This window comes from Aulonocara stuartgranti (assembly GCF_965226115.1).
Source record: "Aulonocara stuartgranti genome assembly, chromosome: 7".
Classification (NCBI taxonomy): Eukaryota; Metazoa; Chordata; class Actinopteri; order Cichliformes; family Cichlidae; genus Aulonocara; species Aulonocara stuartgranti.
Genome location: NC_138945.1, coordinates 55040624 through 55063796, shown reverse-complemented (window position 1 = coordinate 55063796; position 23173 = coordinate 55040624). Strand labels below are relative to the sequence as shown.

The 23173-nt window shown below is 40.7% G+C and overlaps 2 protein-coding genes across 2 annotated transcripts; both read left to right on the top strand.

The window, feature by feature from the left end:
* The first annotated feature begins 591 nt into the window (after positions 1–591).
* ano5a (anoctamin 5a) lies at positions 592–20975 on the top strand. Its single transcript, XM_082542509.1, has 20 exons — positions 592–960; positions 3489–3556; positions 7659–7766; positions 9596–9664; positions 10777–11061; positions 11246–11365; positions 11497–11612; positions 12137–12271; positions 12375–12480; positions 12612–12672; positions 13279–13430; positions 14153–14227; positions 14790–15018; positions 15137–15312; positions 15427–15524; positions 17103–17233; positions 17491–17696; positions 17787–17980; positions 18780–18885; positions 18981–20975. Exons 1-20 carry the CDS (start codon positions 891–893, stop codon positions 19209–19211), a joined length of 2736 nt encoding a protein of 911 aa, XP_082398635.1. The 5' UTR covers positions 592–890; the 3' UTR covers positions 19212–20975.
* Positions 20976–21084: 109 nt separating this feature from the next.
* Positions 21085–22508, top strand: LOC309711940 (succinate receptor 1-like). Its single transcript, XM_082542510.1, has one exon. It carries the CDS (start codon positions 21397–21399, stop codon positions 22501–22503), a length of 1107 nt encoding a protein of 368 aa, XP_082398636.1. The 5' UTR covers positions 21085–21396; the 3' UTR covers positions 22504–22508.
* Positions 22509–23173: the final 665 nt, after the last annotated feature.

Here is a 23173-nt window from a genome sequence, read left to right as displayed (position 1 = left end):
CTTGCAGCATAAAGTACATGTAGGTAACTCTCCGTGTGACTTGGCACTATATAAATAAAACTGAACTGAATTACATAATATATCTAATAAAACAACCAGGTTAATAATATTATGTAACTATTTTCCATACAGTCAAAATAGGTGCTTCCACAGAGTTATACGCTTTTGCTGCTCAGTCCTGGAAAAATTAAATTTACCAACAACTTTTAGCAATTTTGACATGGGTCCCCCAAACGGGGGAAATAGCATGAACAAACAAACAAGTGCAAATGATTTTATTAGAAAAAAAAAAAACAAAAAAAAAAAACAAAGAAACCAGTTAAGGTCATATTGCGCAAAGTTCAGGTTAAATACATAGAGATACGTTTAACAAATACATACAATTCAATCTAACACTATCTACCAAGAACAATGGAAAGATTCAGGCTATTAACACAAAAACTGAATGTAAATGTGTTAAATTACCATTAGTTTGACTACGATGACCTGGATGACTGAGAACCTTCACAGCCATTAGTTTGTTTCTTTGTTTTTGTGTTTTATCTACGGTAAGCGTAATATTGTCACCTGGACTATCTTCTTGAATTAGTTCAGTGTACATAGCACGTGGACACTTGGGTGCAGTGTCTGTTCACCGTCGGGCGAAGACTATTGGCTAGTAGCGTGGAGGCACTTCCCTCATGGGCCTCCCTTGAGGCTGTGGTGATGCGCCAGTGAGCGGTCAGTGGGTGAAGGAGGGCATCCTGGCGAGTGAGTCAGCCGTTTGGCTTCCCGAAGGGGGATCGACTGTGAAGCGGAGCGGTTCGGGCGAGACATAACACGCCTGGCTCGGAATATATTAGTCCAGACCAGAGCGGATTAGAACGGCTTGGCTTCGCGAGTGTCTCAAAATGCACAGATTAACGGGGAAAACGGGAGAAGACAGCTTAATTGAGATGAGCCCGACAGACTCTTTCAGCGGTAAGTAGCTGAGAGCCAGCGCTGGTCGGCCATGTAAAAAAACGTTTAAAATGTAGCTGAGAGATTTTCAGCCTGCCGAGAAGTTACTGGAGTGAGCTAAGTATTCTCAAGTCTGTACGCCAGACTTTCACAAGCTTGCTAAAATTGAACTACAGCTATAATATGAGACCTTTAATATTTTAACAATATAAATGAAACTTTCCAGAATGGGTTTTTCCAGCATTTTTAAGTAGCCTTTAAGTCAGCTGACAAATACAATTGTTCTTTGGTTAGCTCTCTCACCGTCAGTTATACAGAGGGTATATTAAAACTTAATTATGTAGCCGTTGCTTCACTGTTGTAAAGCGTTTCCACCCTGGTTATTTCCCCTTTAAGGCTCCAGCCAGCTCACAGTCTGCCTTTCTCTTTAATGGAAGTCACAGTGACTTATGTGCAGCTGGGCTCTGGCAGCTGGCCTGCTTACTGGAAATACTGTGTCACTTACAGACAACCACGTTATCCACCAGCAACAACCCCCAAATCCATCTCTGTTCCCCGCCTATGTAAATTTTAAACCAGTGGCCGGACACGGATTTTATTTACTTAAATTTTTTGCCATTTAGGGATATATTTTAAAGAAAATGTGTGTTGATGATTAAAAGGTGAATCATCCTGAATGCAGAAAACCTTATCAACAATATTAAAATGAAGTGTGTCATTCAAACAGTCTGAAATGAAAGTGATAACCACAGGGCCATCCTCTGTCAGTTTGGTGTTGTGTGCTTATGGTTTGTTGAGATAACGTTGTAACAGAAGCAAAACATATCTCACAGTAGTCACAGATGACTTGGTTATTACAATATAGAAGTACAGATTGTGTCTTTTATAGTTTGTACGTAAAAATCACAGAGCTGTTCATGATTGTGGGTTTCACACGAACATGCGTTACTGCTTTGTAGCAGCATTGTCTTAAGATGTGAGCTACGTTTTGTAAAGTAGGTGTATGTGTGCATCTGAAACCAACCCCTCTGCAACATGGCAGGTGACTACTGGTTTCCTGTGCGTGTGAGGAAACCAAACAAACTCATCTACTTTCACTATGGGCAAAATGTAGCAGTTTGAGTTGAGTCTAAAACTGTTCATTTAGTCTAGAAAAACAGCTTTAAAATATGGCCTCCACCTGAGTTCAGCTATACCAGTTCTAAGAAGCTAGATCAGTCAAATGAAAGTTGTTTACAGTTTTGACTTTTTGTTGTGACACTTGGGCTTGGTGTAAAATTGATTTGGCGGGAGTTGTTGCCTGACCATATTTGTCGCCGATGTTGCAGTTCATTTGCCATTTATTGTCAGCATGCGCTGTGTTGCAAAGTAGCTTTCGTGTAAATAATCAACGTATACAGTTTTTGACCCCATGAGCCTTTATGGCTCATGGGCTCATAATTTCGTTGTTCTCATGACAATGACAATAAAGTTTCTGATTCTGATTCTGATGGTTGTGCGGCTAACAGAGCGAGAAAGAGGGAGGGAAGCAGCCTTGTGGCATTTCCACTGATCAGCTGCTCACACTTGAACAAAGCCTCAACTGTAGAGGATATTTAGTGGGAAACGACTCTTGGCATGAATGAACTGGCTAATATTGCACACATTCTTGCGCCCAACTGTGCAAAGAATATCCTCAGCTGTTTGAGAGGCGTTGTCATATGTTGCAAAAGAAATCTATCCAAATGAAAGTCACTTGCTATCTTCTCTCTTTGTGAGAAGCTGAAAGGCTTTAAAGCTGTTGTTCAGAAGCTGAGAAATGAGTTTGTATTTCACTTTTGAAGTGTGTCTTTTATAATAAATGTTTGTAATTTCAGTTTTGCACCACCAAGTTTTACTTTGTTAACTTGGCGTTTAATAATGTAGACAACGGTCTGTGTAGACACTCTTCCTGTGCTGAACCCAGACTAAATATAACCGGAGAGAGAGAGAAACTATCAATTAGAACATTTTCTATTTTAAAACACAGACACAGAGCCCGAGACCTTTCGCTTTATATTTTTTTAGCTGTAGTGGTGCAAGCAGGGCTCCATGTTTGTCTTGCTTTTTCATCTGTCTTTCCATTTGTTTATGTAACTCTTTTCTCAGAATGATCTGGAAAGTTGTAATTACATGCCAAGCAGTGAGCAGTAGGTAAAGTACAACTCAGTTTCAGTTTTATTGTGTAGCCAACGTTCATTTAAAAAAAAAAAAAAAGACTTGTAGGGGGGCTTTCCAGATGTTTCGGGCATGTTTCCTGCAGTCACTTCTGAAATGGGTGCATATTCATCTCAGTAGCGTCGTTCACTGTTAAGTCACCCTGTTTGCCCCACAAGACCACAAAATGCTGTAAACATATAGACCACAACATGGGCCAAAGTCATTATTCAGGCAGTTGTTTCTGCATTATCCTGGCTGTCTGAGATAACTTTTTTTTGTTGATTCTTATTATTCTTTTACACTGGTAAGAGAGCCGTCTCTTAACTGCTAACTGTGTTTTTAATTTTGTGTTTTATCTTTTTGTCTTGCAGATGATGTAAATGGCTATCACCATCATGCATCATCCAGCACAGGTTCACCGGAGCAGGGACGATCGGAGGTAAAAACCAAACTCACAGCATGCCCTCAGTCACACAGACAATTCTACAAAGCAAGAACTCCATCACTGACAGTCTTTTCACAACAATTCTAAGTAGGATTTTTTATTGTTATTATTGGTACCTTATTTTTTTGCATTTTTATGATTGTAGGTGCTTTATTTGTTTTGCAGTACCTGCTATTTAAAGTTATGGAAAAAAAGCCTTTTGCAGGCAGATTTATGGAGCAGAAGGTCCAAGCTTCACATTCAGCTCCCTGCCTATAATCGTGGTTGCAGGAAGCATATTGTGTATAATTACAAAGATTAATCAAGATTTCCTTCCTGCTCTTTATCCACTTCTTCTTTTTTTTTACCTACCCACCAAAGCAGTTTATTTTGCGTGTATAATACTAGAGATAACTGTACTGAGTTTACTTCCATCTTTTCAGTCCATTCATGCTGTTGTTTCACAACATACAAATGGCAGAAGAGAGTTAGGTATAACTCTAATACTCATGTATTCTCCTCTTTCATACTCTAATTAAAGTTTGCTTTAACGCCCGATGTGCGTGTAGAGAGCTGTGAGTCTCTCAACAACAGCCTGGCCTCGCTGGCTCCCTCTGACCACAGCGACAGTCCACAGTTTGCGCCTCAGACCATAGAGCAAATCAATGCTTTAACTGGGGTAAGACACCAGTCGGGGGCACAGGTCGCTGTTGCTTGTGTCTGTGTCTTCATGTCTCTGTCGTGTCTCATATCTCTGAGCCTCAAACATCTAACTGACTGTGATTGTGCCTGAATCTTCATGTATGAAGTGTTTTTGGACATAATCTGTAAATGTATGTAGATGTAATGTAAGCGTGAAGTGCCTGTTCCCCTCTAAAAGGGTGCCGCTTCTGTTTTAGCGGTATGCTGTTGAATTTTGTTTTGAATCGTTTTGTCAGGCTTTCTCTCACTGTGCACTCGGTTCCTCCACAGTTTTCGAGAAAACGGGCCCTATTCCTGAAGTTTCGTTCCAGGGTATGGCATGGTAAAACAAGCTTGTGTTATGATGCAGAAATGTACGCTATATGTGTGACTACCAGCCACCCATTATCTCCTACCTGCTGCTCAGAGTGTATGCTCATGGTCGAGTTTCTCTAGCAGTATTGGACATTCAGGCTATTAAACCTGGACATCGGAGAAATCAATAAGCATTTCTTGGTAGAGAGCTGATGTTGGCTTTTTGAAGGCATGTTTTGTTTTGCCTGCTGCGAGAAATGGAAACATGCTGTTGTGCGTGTTGATGTATCGTGAGAGTTCATTAAAGGTGAAAAAGGCCTTTTCTCTTGCTTTGTTCTCACCTGTGATTATTGTTGGCCTCACTAAGAGAGCAACAACCCAACCATGTGCCACAGCATAATAGAAGCTGCACATGCAGATTTCCACCTGCCTAACTCTTTTGTGTGTGTGTGTGTGTGTGTGTGTGTGTGTGTGTGTGTGTGGTACAGAACTGTATATGCTGTAATCATGGCCCTACCCTTTGCTCATGACAGGACTGCACTGTGGTGTGGCTAACCATATACTGTACTGAAGGCTTCTGCCTTTGAATCCTCTTCAATATGGCCTTGTTTAAACACTGTGCAACCCATGTTAATGAAAAGTGTGACCTTTTATTCAGAGCAGCCAATCTGCAGGGTAAAAAAGAACATTACATTCTAGGACTACAACTTAGCTGAGCATAAGGTCACATCAAGGAGTTTTAAAGGCAGCACATGTATAAACTGGCTCTGTAGTCATTACAGGGATCGAAATCTTGTTTCACTGCAGACAACACGGTTTAAACTACATGTAACTCTTCAAGAGGTTTGGTTTATGTGCATACTTGTATTATGCCGCTAAACCAGATGTAATTTTCTGCAAATCTGGAGATCCAGCTGGACATCTAGCTCTGCACAAAAGTGCACGTTTCAGAACAAACATGCAGATTGCGATGCTTTATTGCAAGCAGAGAAGCCATTGCAGTGATACAGCAGTCACCATCTACATTCTCCTGTGAAAAAAGGGGCACCTAAAGTACTTTAAACAATATAGCTAATACACCGCCTGGATGTTAGATTGAGTGGTACTAAAATCAAAGTGCATTAGAGAAGGTGGATTAAAAACACAGACTGAGGATAGACGGGGGCGTGTTCTTTGTCAGATGAGTCATCACTGAAGTTGATATACACCATAACCTAAAACATACTTTGGTTTGGACAGCATAGGAGTAACATTCTCTGCTGGTCTCCTACTTCCTCTTAATGTTTCAAATAACTTAATAAAGAAATAAAAAGTAAAAATAACACAATTACGTTTCAATATCAACTAAAGTGTGTTCAGCAACTCCTGTGTATTCCAAACTAATTAAGTGACCTGAAAATAAGAATTCATGGTTAAAATTATCCCTCCACAAAAAAAATAGTACCTTGAAAGTAAGTTGAAAATTTCCACTTACTTTTCTACCCCCTGAAATTGGAAGACTTCTTGTGTTACACCATATTCTACATTTACCCTTCACCATTAAGATAAAAGGGACACGTCGATACGCCCAGTAGTTAGGGGTTAGTTCATAAATGTATAGAAGTCTGTGGCTCTGAGCAGGGGCACGTCCCAGCTGATGCGCCGATTCCATATGGCTGATCTGTAATTACTGTAAATTAGAGAGTTTCTGTAGCAACATCCCAGTTACAGAAAGTACCACCCTGCATTGGTCAGCACGTTCCAGTCCAGGCTGGGAGGCAGTGTAGACCAGCAGTTTGAACGTATGCATAATTTGGAATAAGAGACTGTGACGGTGTTGGAAACGACAAGCTGTACACGTTGAACACGTAGTTCAGTGGCCAGACAGGGTGGTAGATACAGCTGTGGAGCTGAAGCATTTAAAGTATATTTTTGTAGCTGAATTGTGCAAGTTGTCTGAGGCTGTTGACCCAAGGCTACACAGTAGCTACCAGTTTTGGTTTTCTTTATCTCCCCCTTATCACCCTTTGTAGAAAAGATTTCTTCATGTAACTGTTTGACTTTTGCACCAAGAAAACTTGAGATGATGTAATTTGAGGGACAGATATACAGTTCAGTCACATTACCTCCCCCCTTTCCTGATGCTGTGCTCTGATTAGATTAGCTAGCTGGCGGCAGCTATGCTACCCCTCTGCTGATGTCATCTCTAGGACTGTGCTGTGTTTCTCTCCCAGTATCCCTCCTCTTCTTTTATGGATGACTGAGCAAGAAGTGAGGGATTGTCCTGGGAGGTGAGTGGACTGGTTGGCTCCCGTTTGGATGGGGATCAGTGGAGTGAGGGTGAGAAAGGCAGTGCTTGCTGGCCTGGACTCTACTCCCAGGAGTAAAGCAGTTTAGCTCTATCAGGCAGCTGGCCTGTTTGCTGCTGCATCGTAACGGTAAAGGGAGTGGACCATGAAGGTAAAGTGCACTTCCTTTCCTCCCTTCCTCCAGAGTGTTGCCGTGATGGCACGGGGCAAAGACACTAGCCAAATATGTGCCTGAAATGGATATTACAGTTTTTATTTTGCTTAATGGTTCTGTGTATTGCCTGTAGTCCTACTGCTGCTGTAATGTGGCAGAGAGAAACACACTATACATAGTTATTTTTAGCTTTCTGAACAGCTGAAGCAGCAACCAGTCATGGGTCCTCTCCTTAAGCACTCCTTTGCGGTCCAGTTTTTGTAGCTTGCTAAGCAACTGCCTCTGTGGGGCTGATACACGTACTTGGAATTTCTTTGGAGGTCAGTGCTGATTACAGAAAAACAGATTATTAAATTGCAGCAATGTTGGAGCCTTAAGTCAGTATGGCTAGTTTTGATCTTCGATATCTGTTTTAGTTTCGCCCTATGATATAACAGGTTTATCGTCTTGTTCAGTATGACTTAAAAACAGACAACAAACAATAAACATCAAAGAAGCTACCCTCCATTTGGCATGTTGTTTGTGTTTTGAGTGATAATTATCAGTATTTTGCATTTTTTGCATTAGCTACTAGATGCAAAGCTTGACTTTCTGGTCTGCTGTGGTGACTGCAAAATATCAGTCCCTGTCTATTTATGTGTGTTTAAAATCTCACCTCCTTTGTGTTGTCTCGTTCTAGATTGACAAGCAAAAATACAGTAAGGACTCCGTGTTCTTCCGTGATGGAGTGCGCAGGATCGATTTTGTTCTGTCCTATATTGACGATAAAGATGATCAAAGGAAACAGGTAAGACATTTTCAATCACATTTTTTTTCAGTTATCACTAACTGGACTAACTTATTTTTTTCATGTTTTGCGTATACAATGCTGTTACAGTTGTATGTACAACTGAAAAGAGTCCCATACAATTGCACTCAATATATCTTAGCGCAGTTTAAATGTTGACGTTATTTCCACTGTTAGATTTTAACAGTCCGAGGTGGCTCATACAGGATATCCTGTGGGTTCCTGTGACTCCACAGCATACCATAAATACCACAAAACAGACAAAGCTAGGAAGACTTTTGCTGTCAGCTGTTAATAATCCTGTCAAGGTATTTTCTAATAAGGTGACTTTGACATGTAAATCCATTCTCAAGTCTTTTTTTTTTTTTTTTGTATAAAAATAATTTGTTTTTAAAGTAAGTCCATATGGTTAGTGGCCTGTTTTATTTATTTATTTTGTGGTTTTTGTCTGTGGCCTGTCTCTCTTCCCTCACCGATAGCCAGTCCAGTTAAATGGCAGCCTCTCTCTGACCCAGGTTCTGCTGGAGTGGAGGTTTCTTCCTGTTAAAAGGGAGTTCTTCCTTCCCACTTCCTTCCTACTTCTTACAATATAAAGTGCTTTGAGGCAACTTTTGGTGTATTTTGGTGTAAATAAAACTGTATTTAATTTAATTGGTTTTGTCTCCAGGATTATTATAGTTAACTAAAACTGAAATCAAAATAAATATTTACCTGCAAAACATCTTAACAAAAAAAAATATGCAGGAAATATCTTTACATGTATTTTTTTAGTCCGTGTGGTTGAAATTTGTCAGCATAACTAGTCTGAGGCAGTGTTGCTTCATAGGGTTATTGAGACTGGGATGTCACATTTATTTTTTTAACACTTTTTCATATATCTTGCATCTGTCAAATACAATAATGTTTTTAATGTAAAACCAAAGCTAACACTGAAATTCATAAATATTAAAACATTTCCTGCACTAAAAACTAAATTGAAAAGAGCAGGCCCACTGTGCAGGCTAACTGAAACTAAACTGAATTAATGATGTACAAATAAAAAGAAATTAAAAATTCAAAGATATAATAACTCTGCTTTGTCACCTGTTGAGTGCTGAAAGGCTTTCATTGTTTCACACTGAGCTGCTAGCTTTACATGTGAGTGTCAACACTCCACAGCTGACTCCCAGTTTTGCTTACGGCCTCAGTCGGTGAGTCAACAGTTAACCCTCCTGCCTGGTCAGGAAACCACTAATTTTTTCCACTGTATGAGGAAGGGTAAACCGGAGGCCAGTTCCTGTGTGTTATCTGCATGCATTGTTAAACATGACTCTAAAATTCAGTTCTAACAAGGCGGATTTATTTATTCAATTTTTGTCAGTTTTTTCTGCAGTGATTCAGATAGGTTTAATGTATCAGAAATTCTCGTGTAGAAAATAACTAAGTGTCATATACCGTGAAAGCTTTTGTCATGTTACTGTTAGCTTATTTTCACTACCTGTTCTTTCTGGTAACTGATACTTCCTTGTCCACCATGGTTTATATATCACTTTTGTAGCTGTTTTGTAGCACCTGTGTCTTTTTTACTTACCATGTTTCCATGATTTTCCTCTTAATGTTGCACATATGAGCCGCTTTCTCTCATTATTATTTTATAATGTATTATTTTCTGCTTATATTTTGCTTTTGGCTCAACATACTTAAATTATTCGGCTTTTGTTATTTCACTTGTTATCTAGATGAGGACATATTTTATCATTACTTCTAATAGTATGCAAATATTCCCTACACTGGCTTTGTGGTAATATTTTGTCCATGTGTATTGCCGTTTTCTTCTTCTACTGCTTTAGGAAAGGAGGAGGGTGTATGAATCCAACTTACAGAAAGTCGGCCTGGAGCTGGAGACAGAAGATAAAACTGTAAGCTACCTACTTTCGCCTGCGCTCTTATTCACAAGGGGTCACCACAGTGGGTAGCTCCGCATTAATGAGTTGTCAGAGTGTGTACACCTTGCACAACCCAAAGGGGATTTGTGTCTGCTCCAGGGATTCTTCCAGGGATCTTTTGCTTATACGGCGAATGTGCTGATAAACACAATCCAATTGTGTGTTGTTCACAGTGTGATCAAAAAGCTCTGTCCACGCGTCCATGAAAATCAATAACTTCACCTGATGTAAATATGGCCATTTCCTGTTCAAGATCATCTCTTTGTCCTGTCCAAACTCCGTCCAGCATGGCTCACTGGAAGTCCCATTATGACCAACTGCACTGTGCAGGCTACGATAAACATGCACAGAGGACAGACATAAACTTGTGCATCAAATACACCCAAATTTATTGTAGACGGTTATAAACTGTGAGAGCTGGGTCTCTGTCTATAACCAGCTGTTTTCAATCAAGATGTCCAAAGCTTACAAGCTTGAAAGCAGCATATTAAGTGAAAAGTAGGATCAGGTATTTGCTCATCTTTCAGGGGGCTTTGAACCTTGAGTTTGTCCAGAGAGTGCGATTATGGACATACTATCAGGGACAGCATTCAGGGAAACCACCTGAAGTGTGGTGTGTACCAGTGTGTGCTAAGTTCACGCTGAGTTTTTTCACTTAAAATGTCGGCTGCTCCCCACATTTGGTTCACTGTAATCTCATCCACTTTTTGAAAATGAGAATCAAGTTCACACGCTACAAAAGAGGCAGAATGACTTTAAAGGGATAAGTTTGAGGGGACTTGTACGGAGTGATCTAAAAACACACACTTGCACTGAAAACCATTTAGACGAAAAGATGATATCTACAACAAAAGTTGTTGTTTTTTTGAGCAGATTCCCAGATTGTTTTGCTTTTTGATCACTCACAATATGTCATAAGACCTTAATGCTATTTAGTGAACAAACTAAGAGCTATAGATATAAAACCTGTCACTTTTCAGCGATGTCCTTTTTTTTTTTTTTTTTTTTACACTCATTATACTGTAATATACATTTCTATACACCACAAACACAGTGCTAATATTACTTACTGTCATTATTATCAGGAGTCAGAGGATGGAAAGACTTATTTTGTCAAGATCCATGCTCCGTGGGAAGTACTGGCCACATACGCAGACGTGCTGAAAATCAAGGTTCCTTTCAAGGTCAACGATATCCCAGACAACAGCGAGATCCCCATGAACTGGCTGTCGACGCCTTTCCGTCTGCCGGGGCACATCATGAACCCTGAGCCAGACTATTTCACAGCTCCATTCAACAAGAGCAAGTCTGACTTCTTCCTTATCGAAGACAAAGAGACCTTCTTCCCTCCTTCTACTCGCAACAGGATCGTAAGCACGCTTATCTTGTTTGTCACCTTGAAGTTCTAAAAATACTCTGGCATTCAGAACTGAATTAGGTTCAAAAATGCAACAATAACATTTTTCCAACAGAGTTATTTAAGTAACTAACCTTCCAGCATAGAAGGTTATGTTTTATAAGACCAATTTATTTTGTTTCTGTCTTCATGAACAGGTCTACTATATCCTGGCACGCTGTCCATACTTTAAGGATGAATGTGGGGATAGAGACAAGAAGGGAATCAAGAGGTTGCTCAACAATGGGACCTACACTGCTGCCTTTCCTCTGCATGATGTGAGTTTTTTCTACTCCAGTTTAGACATTTCTTAATCATTTTTTAGTGGAATATACGCCTATTGTTTTTGAATAGTAACATCTATTCATACAATGAATGACAGTGATCTGTGTCTTCTGTGTGTCTTCAGTCAAGGTACTGGACAAAGTCAAAGGATCCCAACTGCGAAAGTGAAAGATTCAGTCTCTACAAATACTGGGCCAAATTCTTTTGTTTCTTCAAGGAGCAGCCCCTCAATCTTGTGAGGTAAGCCCTCAACACAAAGTACTTGTCTTTGCTTTCTTAAAATATCTGGTTTAATATGTTCAAAAAATTAATTCACAGTAAAGAAGGGAATACACAAACAAAAAGGAAGCAAGCAAAAAATGTGCCTATTATTGATAATTTAATGCACAGCCAAACAACTCTTGTTTCTTTTTAAAAAGAGTGCAGGTGTTGGGAATTTTGTTCATTCAAAATCCATAAAAGCTGCACAGAAACATGAAACACTACGTGGGTTAAAATAAGCATGAGGATAAAATGAGACCAGCTTTCTGTTTGATTGGTTGTTTACAAAGTTAAAAGGGTCTCCAAACCCTTCTTAAATATTTCTTATCTTTCAGTACGTTTTCAATTTTTTTCTACAGATTAACCTCATTTGTTTTATCATTTGTTCAATGAGTTTTTTTCAAAAACGGTGTTTTCTTTGGATACACACTAAGCAGAAATACTCATTATCCAATCTGACATCAGAATGAATGCAATAATTACTGTTTTTCAACTTTCAACAGGAAATATTATGGAGAAAAGATAGGTATTTATTTTGCGTGGCTGGGTTTCTACACTGAGATGCTGTTCTTCGCTGCTGTAGTTGGGACAATTTGTTTCGTTTATGGATTCCTGACATACGATGACAATGAATGGAGGTGAGTTTTTATCATCAGACAGATTCAATTACATCATTAGTTTTTTTTATGTTAATAATATAATCATCTCTTTCATTTAAAATATCCTTTGTTTCCTCTACAGTAAAGAAATATGTAGTGAGGAAATCGGAGGCAATATTGTCATGTGTCCCCTTTGCGACCAAAAGTGTACCTACTGGAGACTCAACATAACATGCAACTCCTCGTGGGTGAGTAATTGTTGTACTTATCATGATTCATCTCTACCCACAATATGTGACATTTAAAGAGCGAATGCAGCTTAATGTCATCAAATCAGTTCTCAGTTACCTCACTTTTTCTTCAACATGTTCTCTTTCAGCAATCACACCTATTTGACAATGTGGCAACTGTGTTTTTTGCCATATTCATGGGGATTTGGGGTGAGTAAATGTGTCGCTTCTCTGCTTTTAGCATTTTTAAGTCCAGTGCTCCACCTAGTGGGATTATCAGTCGTTCAGAATAACTGTTAAATAATTTACATGCTTGGACTGCAGCCCTAAACTTTTTAGCTAGTGTAGTTGTATGTGAGAACACAAAGCTGGGTGATGTGCAGCTGTGCTCACGTGAGAATAAAGCAGGTAACTGTCCAGAGACTTCACAGTGAGTTCATGCATGCCATCATGTCCTGCCTTCTGTGTGCTCTACCTGGGCAAGCAGCTAAAACCATGTGGGGTATTTTCAGTGAGGAAGAACTTGTCTCCTGTTACATGCCACTTGTCAATGTCTGGACTTGTTTATTGCTCACTGCCCTGGCTTCATGAATGAAAATAGCTGCTAGCTGCTAACTTTTCTGAATTTAAAGGACGTGTCAAAAAACTTTTAGTCAGAATTTTTAGGTCTAAAATGAGCAGTTTTACACCGCATGTAATGAGTTGTCAAAGCAGTAAGCAAAACTTTAAACAAAATGCCTTTGTAAGCCAGGCAATATTCTTAGTTGATTAAATTAATTTGAAATAAGTTTGTGTGACGTTGGTACGTCTCTGCAGTGACGCTGTTTCTGGAGTTCTGGAAGAGGCGGCAGGCGCGTCTGGAGTACGAGTGGGATCTGGTTGACTTTGAGGAGGAGCAACAACAGCTGCAGCTTCGGCCAGAGTATGAGACCAAGTGCACCAACCGCAAGCTGAACCGCATCACTCAGGTGTTTGTGTGCTCATGAAACACTAATATCCTGTATAATCCTGTTGTGATATAAAGCCACACAAGGTTTTGCCAGGCTAAGTGTCCTGAATGGTAGGACTTGATGACACATTTCAAACCCCCTTGTATTAATTGTTTATAAACTGGTTGCACTCATTTATGAGGTGCTTTCATGGCTTAAATCAAAACTCTTTGAGAACATAGTTATTTAGCTAAATTATTAGCGGCTGTGACACAGAATTTACGAGAGTTCTATAATTTGCCATGACCACATCCTGCTCGTCTTTAGGAATCAGAGTGGGTTCTTGAAAGGACTGCTACAGATGTAATGGGAAAATTGTTTCTGTGCTGGGCCAGCGTGATCCTCTGGGTAAGGGGGGGGAGGGGTACTCAACGTGAAATGCCAGCTTGATGAGGAGAAGGCTTTGTTGTGATGTAGTTTGTAGATAACAGATATTTCTGGAAAGACTCGGAGGCACGGGTTTCCTTCTCCACCACATTTACTGATTGTCTGCTGGTGGATTATTCTGTTGGAGGTTTTTAAGAGCAGAAAATCACTCAATGAAAGAATTGGACTCAGGCTAATACAATTACAATTACTAGCTCTGCTTCACTAGTGAGGGTTCAGGTAATTCAAGGAACGTGGCCTTTTAGAGCTCCTTTTCAGGATATAACAAAGGGTGACTGACTTCTGTGTCCGTGCTTTGCTTGCTTATAATTTAGGAAATGGAGCCTTACTTACCCATAACAAGCAAGTGTGCACGCATATGCCTGTCTGGAGCTACCGTCCTGTTGTGGGTGAGCATAGTATCTTTGGTACAATTTATCTGTTTCCATCTTTCCATCTGTGCATCAACCTGATGTCATTTGTCCTTACTAAGAAACTGTTCATTATAATCATCATTATTACCAAGGCTAGTATGTATAAAATGAGCCCTAAAGACAAGTTGGGAGCTCAGGCTGTTACAGTTTCACTTTGTTTGTGCTTGGTACTTGTGCATGGTCTGATTTTACGAATACTGGCAAAATTATATGAATGTTTGAACTGTGAGCCATTGAAAGTTTATACATACTGGTCCAAACCTCATTACTGTTGTATTTTTGTTTGTAAAGCCCTGTAATATGTCACTGAGCTAATGAGAAGAATATGGCCTGACTTTTTCCAAGAGGCATGTGTGCACACTTCAAGTTTGACATTTAATACTAACATGTCCCGCTTTGTGGAAAAACGAGCTCTCGCTCTTTGCAAAGATGTCTGCATGATTCATTTGGTGTTCTCACTCCAGTTCTGTCTTTTGATTTTCCTGTGCCATGTTGTAGTTGTCTTTCATTTTGCTTTCATGTTTTCTCTGTCCTGAAGATCTCATTGATCATTGCCTGCATCATTGGGGTCATAGCATACCGCTTGGCGGTATACGCATCCTTTGCTAGCATCATGAAGAACAATACCGCCACCAACCTGGACGTGGTTGCCCCCTACGTCACCCCACAGCTGGCCACTTCTGTCACTGCCTCTTGCATCAACTTTGTTATCATCATGATCCTCAACCTCTTGTATGAGAGAGTGGCTATTAAGATCACTGACATGGGTGAGGGGCCACAGCAGGTTTTCTGTGTCTATATGTCCACACGTCAGTTCACATCATCAAAGTTTTCGACTGATAAAATGTGGAAGTGTATTAAAAACAAATGTTTACTGTTTTATAGAAATTCCAAAGACCCACGTGGAGTATGAGAACAAACTGACAGTGAAGATGTTCCTCTTCCAGTTTGTCAACTATTACTCTTCCTGCTTCTACGTGGCCTTCTTTAAGGGAAAGTTTGTTGGCTATCCTGGAAATTATACCTATATGTTTGGAAGCAGCAAACTGAGGAATGAAGAGGTACTAGATATATCTACGTTATATAGAACATACTGGTTTTTGAGCTTCGGCCTGAATTTTTGTCAATGTTTGCTCTTTTCCATCTCTTTTCTACCTCGACCTGTGGGCACTCAGTGTGAACCTGGTGGTTGTCTGATTGAGCTGACCACCCAGCTGGTGATAGTGATGACTGGTAAACAGGTGTGGGGCAACATCCAAGAAGCTCTCGTTCCGTAAGTACAAACAAATACATGCAAGTACGCAGTTCATCGGCATCCACAATAAATGCCTTGTAATCTGCGGTGGTGGGGCCACTGTAAATGTAGCCTCGATGCTTAGAGTGATCTCTCCAAATAAGAACTTTTTTTAATCTTTATCTTACCTAACCAGTTTGCAATTTGGCTCAACAAAGTACACAAAGTAATGTCAACATAAATCCACTAAATAGTACTCAAGAGCTGGTCCAGAATTTGATGTGTGAACTGTGCTGTGATTTTAACCTAAAAAAGATTGTTACTAATTACATGATTCAAATAAAGAGAAAAACATTTTTACATTACTATTTATTTTTATTTCACTTATTTATAAAGCACATTTAATAACAACAGACAGTTGACCAAAGTGCTGTAAAAAGTAATAATTAAACAATAACATTAACATCATCAAACAGGTAAGAAAATTCGAATAAAAAATTGGTAACTCTTATACAGGATAGAAAGCCAGCGAGAAAAAATATGTTTAAGATGGGATTTAAAAAGAGTAACAGTTGGGGGCTTTCTAATGTGGAGGGTTAGATCGTTCCACATTTTCAGCACCACAACTGCAAATGCCTGATCCCCCTCTATGAACCATTCTAGACTTGTGTAAGGTAAGGAGCAAATGACCACTTGATCGAAGGGCTGTAGAGGGTGTATAAATCTGCAAAAGGTCAGACAAATAGTCTGGTGCTTGGCCATTTAGCACTTTATAAGTCAAAAGTAAGATTTTAAATTTAATTCTAAAACGCACCGTAAGCCAGTGAAGAGAGGCAAGCACCGGGGTAATATGTTGGGGTCTGTTCATACGGGTCAAAAGGCGGGCTGCAGCATTTTGTACGAATTGGAGCCATGCCAGACTGGACTGAACGACACCAACGTATAGCGAATTACAGCAGTCCAGTGGAGGACTACATGGATTGCTCGTTCCAGGTTTTTAAAGGATAAAAATGATCTCGCCTTGGATAAGAGCCTTAGTTTAAAAAAGGACCTCTGAACAACTGAATTAATTTGTTTCTCAAATGTAAGTTTGTTATCCAAGAAAACCCCCAGGTTTTTTACGTGTGTTTTAATAAGTTACAAAAATCTAAATCTGGGCCATTAAAGTTACAGCTTAGTCCAAAAATAATTACTTCAGTTTTGTCCTCATTAAAGGTAAGAAAATTTGAGACCATCTGGGTTTTAACTTCGTCAAGGCATTTGAATAAAGATTCCATGAGAGTGGAGGTGTTTCTATTGAGCCGAAGATAAATCTGGGTGTTGTCAGCATAAGAGTGGTCTGATTTGCTTGAAATTCTGTAGGTTACATTTTATAATGCTGGACAAGTTTTTACTATGATGCTTAAATGTTATTTTAGAGTCCAAAGTGAGCTCAGGATATTAAAACGTATTTACAACCTCAGCTCCTTGCAGTGTAATCATATCTGTATGAAACTTCGAGAAATATAGTTCTCTCCTCACCACCATTGTTTGTGGTTCAATACAACCTCCAATTTGGCTGTGTGAAAGGGATTACTTTTTCCTAATAGCACTCTATCGCCCCCTTGTGTCGCATAGGTGGCTGATGAACTGGTGGGGCAGCAGGAAGGCACGAAGTCACCCGGAGAGTCTGTACAGCCGCTGGGAGCAGGACTACGACCTGCAGGGCTTTGGGCAACTAGGCCTCTTCTATGAATACCTGGAAATGGGTAAAGATCCAGTACACAGTCAGACTATTACACACATTACTAATGACAGATTATTGAGAAATATTACTATTATACCAGTGATGTGTTAGTATTGACCTCAACAAGAAGCTGAGCTCTACAAAATATATATTCACCTTCAGTAAAAGAATAGGGTGGATGTATGGATTGATTGGTGGACTGGAGTGATCCACGTCATCCTGCAGATGGTGCTGCTTCATTTGTGTCTCTTCCCATTTTCATTCCTCTCTGTGTCTCAGTGATCCAGTTTGGTTTCATCACACTGTTCGTTGCCTCCTTTCCCTTGGCACCCCTGCTGGCACTTATCAACAACATCATTGAGGTTAGAGTGGATGCCTGGAAGCTCACGACGCAGTTCAGACGCCCTGTAGCAGCCAAGGCCCACAGCATAGGAGCCTGGGAGGAAATCCTTGGTGGGATGGCCGTACTCTCTGTAGTCACAAATGTGAGTGCTGGTCTTACTTCAAAATGTTTTGGCAGACACATTATGTTTATTTAACTAAACAGACTAACATAATTTCTTTGCTTGTTATAGGCATTCATCGTGGCCTTCACCTCTGATATGATCCCACGGCTAGTGTACATGTATGCCTACCGTACACACGATGAGCTGAATATGAAAGGCTACATAAACAACAGCCTGTCAGTGTTTAACATCTCTCAGTTCTCCCAAGAAGAAAGGCCTGAGGAATATCCATCCTGGTTCAACAGCAGTATCACAACATGCAGGTGTGTGTAATTACGAGATGGAGAGAGCAGGACTGTGGCTTTATTGTCTTTTGTGTAATCTATATATTCAAATATTACAATTATTTTACTAAAATTAAAGTTGAGTCACATTGCAGAAATATTACCAATATACCTGTGATATGTTAGTATTGACTGTATTTAGACAGTAATACAAGACACCTGCTGGTATGCAGGGCCTTTAATTCTTGAAAATGCGTAATGTGATCTGCTTCTTTGTACCATAATATTATTTAATTCTTCTTTTTTTCTTATTTTTCTTATATCTATCTATATCTATAGATAGATATATAGATATAGATATATGGTGGGACAATAATGAACGTTAGTGACATTTAAGATGGCCAAATATTGAGTTGAGTTTATATACAAGTAACTCCTGTGAGCAAAAAGTCAGATGTTATGCTGCTCTAAACACCAGGCTTGGAAAGGTTTTTTTCTACTCCTGACTCTGTGTAATTTCATAGACGGCAGATATCATTTATATGGTCATCTACAGTGCAGCACTCTGGCAGCCAGTCAGATCAAAGTTGGCCTAAAGAGAATGTGGTTTTTAAGGTAAAGAAGCTAAAACAATGTGTTTTAATCAGTAAATGAACTAAAGTGCTGCACAAAAAGCTTCTTTTTTTTTTTTTGAGAGTTAAAGTATAACAATATAAAGCTGGAGGTTAGTGTGACAATTCTCCTTTGTGAATAACAATAAATAATCTTGAATTGGGAATCACAGTTTGTTTAAAAATCTGCAAGAAATCAAAATACGTGATGTGTTGCTGCTCTGCAGGTATCGCGATTACCGCTATCCTCCTGACGATAAGAAGAGGTACGAACACAACATGCAGTTCTGGCATATTTTGGCTGCCAAGCTGGCTTTCATCATCATCATGGAGGTAACACCAGCACTTAATGACCTTTTAAGCTTCACATTTTTAAGCTTTTTCTTGACCTGGTCTTATTTCACTGATTGTGTCCTCTTCCTCTGCAGCATGTTGTGTTTATGGTCAAGTTCTTTGTGGCCTGGATGATTCCTGATGTTCCATCTGACGTGAGGGCTCGAGTAAAGAGAGAGCGCTACCTGGTCCAGGAGTACCTCCACAACTATGAAGTGGAGAAATTGAAGATCCAGCTCAGCCAGAACAGCAACAGTGACTGCACCTGCACACCCATGATCTACCCATCTTTATCCAAACATGAGGTGCTATCAGAGTGCCTCTAGCCCAGCAAGCTGCTGGTCAGTCAGTCGAACACAGTGACATAGATTTCCCTGCTTGTGTTTTCTGATACTGACCACCAGTTTGCTGCAATGCCATGACACTTGCTAAAGTGCTAGACCTCTTGTTCTTTACTCACAGCCATCCCGCTTCTGCTAATCAAGCAATAGCAGAAGATCACACAGGTGAAAGACCAAGTCTCCATGCATGCTGAAAGTTTGAGACACTTGACTTTAAACGTCTGTCGCATATTTATGATTTCTCACTCTCTGTGTTCTAATTGTGGTGTTGAGGATGATCACAAATTTGGTTTAAGGAAAGACAAAATCTTATACACTGTGTGTCAACCAGAGAGCTTTCTTATGTTCTAAATACAAGCCTATTTATTGTTAAGTGCCACTATGAGTAACCAAAGATTCGATGCCTTAATGTGTAAAGCATATGTTGTCATTGGTGTGTCAGTCAAATGATAACTAATGTAGTTTTAAGGCAGAGTTTGCTTATTCTTGAATATTTTTTACTGTATGTGCAGCTTTGTAGAGCCACACAATAGAAATTCACGTTCAGCTCTATTGTTTGTTTGTTTCTGTTTTTACTGTGAGCATTGTTTATTTCTCTGCATCAAGGTCGCAGCACAACTTTAACAAAACCTTTCCTGTTCTTCACGCCACTGGCAGTTAGGAGGCCCAGGCACATTTTTTGCTATATGCTCACATTGGCCTCGACAGTTTCTGCAGGCCCAAACCTGACATGTGAAGTAGCTACTTTGTTTTTTTTTCTTTAAATGAACGGAACTCTGTGCTGCTGTTACCGCTGTGGCGATGGACAGATTTTGTCCTGCAGTGGCCAGTTTTTCAGCCACAGAAGCAGCAGCTGGTGCATGTTGAATGTTGACAGTCCGCCCCATTCTTGGAGATGGGAGTGAAGAGATCCCTTTTTAATGTGCCTATGTTTACCAACACAGAGCTAATGAAAGCCGGGCCTCACCTACTGAACTATGTTTGCTCCATTACACAAAGCACATCAGCCATCACCGCCTTCTTGTGCTTCTGGCTTCCTCAGCAGTGTCTTTGTAGAGAAGGAAAGACACACATTTTGTTTTTTGGTTGTTTTTTGGTTGTTGTTGCACAAAGCACTTAATGAAACATGACTACCGAGATATAAACATGTAAATGTAATTCTTGTCATGACACTACAGATTCATGAGCAGTGTTTTGAAGTGTGTGCGAGTAACTGTTCCTTTAAATGGAACAGGAGTCGTGCTGTAGGTAAGGAGTTCAATGTTCTTTTAAATGTTAACAAGAAGATTAGAGATGATATGAAGGACATTTCACATTATGTGGTTATATAGAGACATGAGAAATATCTGTTTCTGAAGTATTTGAATTTAAGTAGCTGACTGGTTGTGCTGTAGACTCTGTTTGAGGTGTATTTACCTGTGACCACCTTACTGTTACATTTTGCCTTACTTATTATGTCTTCCTAGTTGAACCAGTGCCTGTTAATGCCTTAATGCATCTAGTACTTTCCCTTTTGTGTGTAATTCCCCTTTATTTATCTTTCATGCTCACTTTCTTCCCTCCTGTATTTCATTTGTTTTGCTATAATAGGTCAAATGTCCACGCTTACAGAAAAAGGTGAAGGAGTTTACTGTTTCCTTATAGTTTAAATTTGTTTTTTCTATTTTCTTATGTTATTTTTGTAAACCAGTCCTATATCCAAAATGTGTAATGTACCAAAAAAATAAAGAAAGTACTAATTAAACTTGAGCATTTGTTTGACACGTTTGGGCCGATGCTGCCGACCAGCAGCTCTTGTGCCGAGGACATCAAAGTTGCTTTTCACAGAACAGATGGCCGGAGAGAGAGCACTGATAACTATTCAGTGTTTGCTCACACTGGTGGGTGTGTTTTACACCAAAATATGTTGGCAGGGTTGTTTCACTTGGCACTGTGCAGATCCTACAGTAACAAAGACATGGGGAACAGTCCGGTTCAGGTAGGTTGTAAAGACTCAATGTGATTTTAAATGTGTATCAATTAAAGATGAAACTGTGAATCAACTGAAATATTTTTCAGCTCTGTGATTAGGGCTTATATGACTATCATGTTGTTCGATGAGGATGAATACTTCTAGTGTAGCCTAGATTCTGTATATGAGCCCAGTAAACAAATCGGATTGATAGTTTAGATGATGATGTATTTAAATGCCAATGAGCTGGACACTGTGCTTGTGGTCATCCAGACTCCAGAGGAAGACCTTTGTGATCTGGACACCCATCATGGTTTAACTGTGGTCGAGCTCTACATTATGCCCGCCTCCTTCCTGACTGTGCTTATCCTCGGGCTTCCCCTCAACCTGCTCTCCCTGTGGGTTTTCACCGTGCGGCTGCAGCGATGGACCCGCAGCACGGTGTTCCTCTTCAACCTGACCTTAGCTGACACCTCCTGGCTCCTGGCCTTGCCTTTCCTCATCCATTACCATCTGAACCACATGTACTGGAACCAGGGGCTGCCGCTCTGCATTGCTGTGAGGATGTTTTACCACAACTACTTCTACCTCAGCATCTTCTTCGTCACCTGCATCAGTGTGGACCGATACCTGGCCATCGTACACCCACTGCGCTCTCTAGTGCTGCTCGATCGGCGGAAGGCCTGTCTGCTGTGCGCGGCCGTGTGGACGGCCACGCTGCTCCTAAGCATACCTGTTGCCCGGATGACTCTGATCCAGACTTGCCCCGGAAGCAACCGCACCGTGTGCACCCTGTACGTACTGCTACGTGAAACAGGGGAGAGCCTCCCTTATTCCCTCATATGCTCCATTATCGGCTTCCTCTTCCCGCTGCTCGCCATCTGCTACTGCGGCCTGCGCAGCATCAGAGAGCTTCGCCGTCGACCTCTCCACCCCGATCACCTCAACAAGAAACTGCGGCTCAGGCGGCTGCTGGGCGCAGTGCTAGTCATATTTTCGTCGTTTTACCTGCCCTATCACCTGAGCCGCAACGCTGCCGTCGTGATACGGGCGATCTACCCCGACAGCCCCGCCTCCTGGCGACCCGCAGACACGGCCTTCGTCCTGGAGATGTGTATTTGCGGCCTCATTACCTGCGTTAACCCCTTGTTCAGCTGCCTTACAGGACGCCAGTTTAGGAATGAGTTTTACGGCACGATTGCTGCCATGTTTCCACGTTGTCCACGCATGCAGGCAACATCTAAAGGGACCCAGATGAACCTTAGGAAAAGGCAGGAGGTGTCCAGTGTTGCACCTGTGCGCGCACTGCCTGCACCTAGACCTTAATGAGGAATTTGATTAAATGTTTTTCTTTTTTTGTGTAAATGTGTCAGAGATCACAAACCGCTGTGAGCCCTCCCCTCCCCTCCCTTTCTTAAGTGGCAATATCGGATACATACACTGCAAAGAACAATGGTTTCTGGTCTCCTTTATCTAGTCTGTTATCTGTGAAGGTTGCTCTGCTTCTTACACAACACTGCCTCTGCGTGGTTGACTGCGTGCTGTACTTTCTTCTGGTTCTGCGTGCGTGAATAGCAAATCTTTTAAATAAACAAATGAATTCAAATACAAATAGTGAGCTGATATCTTTGTTGGATTTTAGCAAAAGCAAGGCTTTCAGCATGTTTTGTTTTGTTTTTCACAAACTATCTTAAGCCGACGAAGACCAGCCCAGTGCTCGAGAGCTTGCCCTTTTATAAGTTGTCTGGAATCATCTTGAAACTATCTTCTCCTGAATTAGAAAATAGGGAAGGGTGGGGAACGATTATGCAGTTGACAGCCGTAGCTGTTAACAGATCTGAAGTTGTAATTGAATTAGAGGAGACGAGCGGTGGGAGCGGAGGGAGGAGGGGCATTGCGCGGAGCTGCTGACAGGTAGATGAGCTGTGCGCTGTCCGCGGTGCTGAAACCTCCTCCAGCTGCACCCACACCGGAGATTCCCCCACCTCAGGTTAGA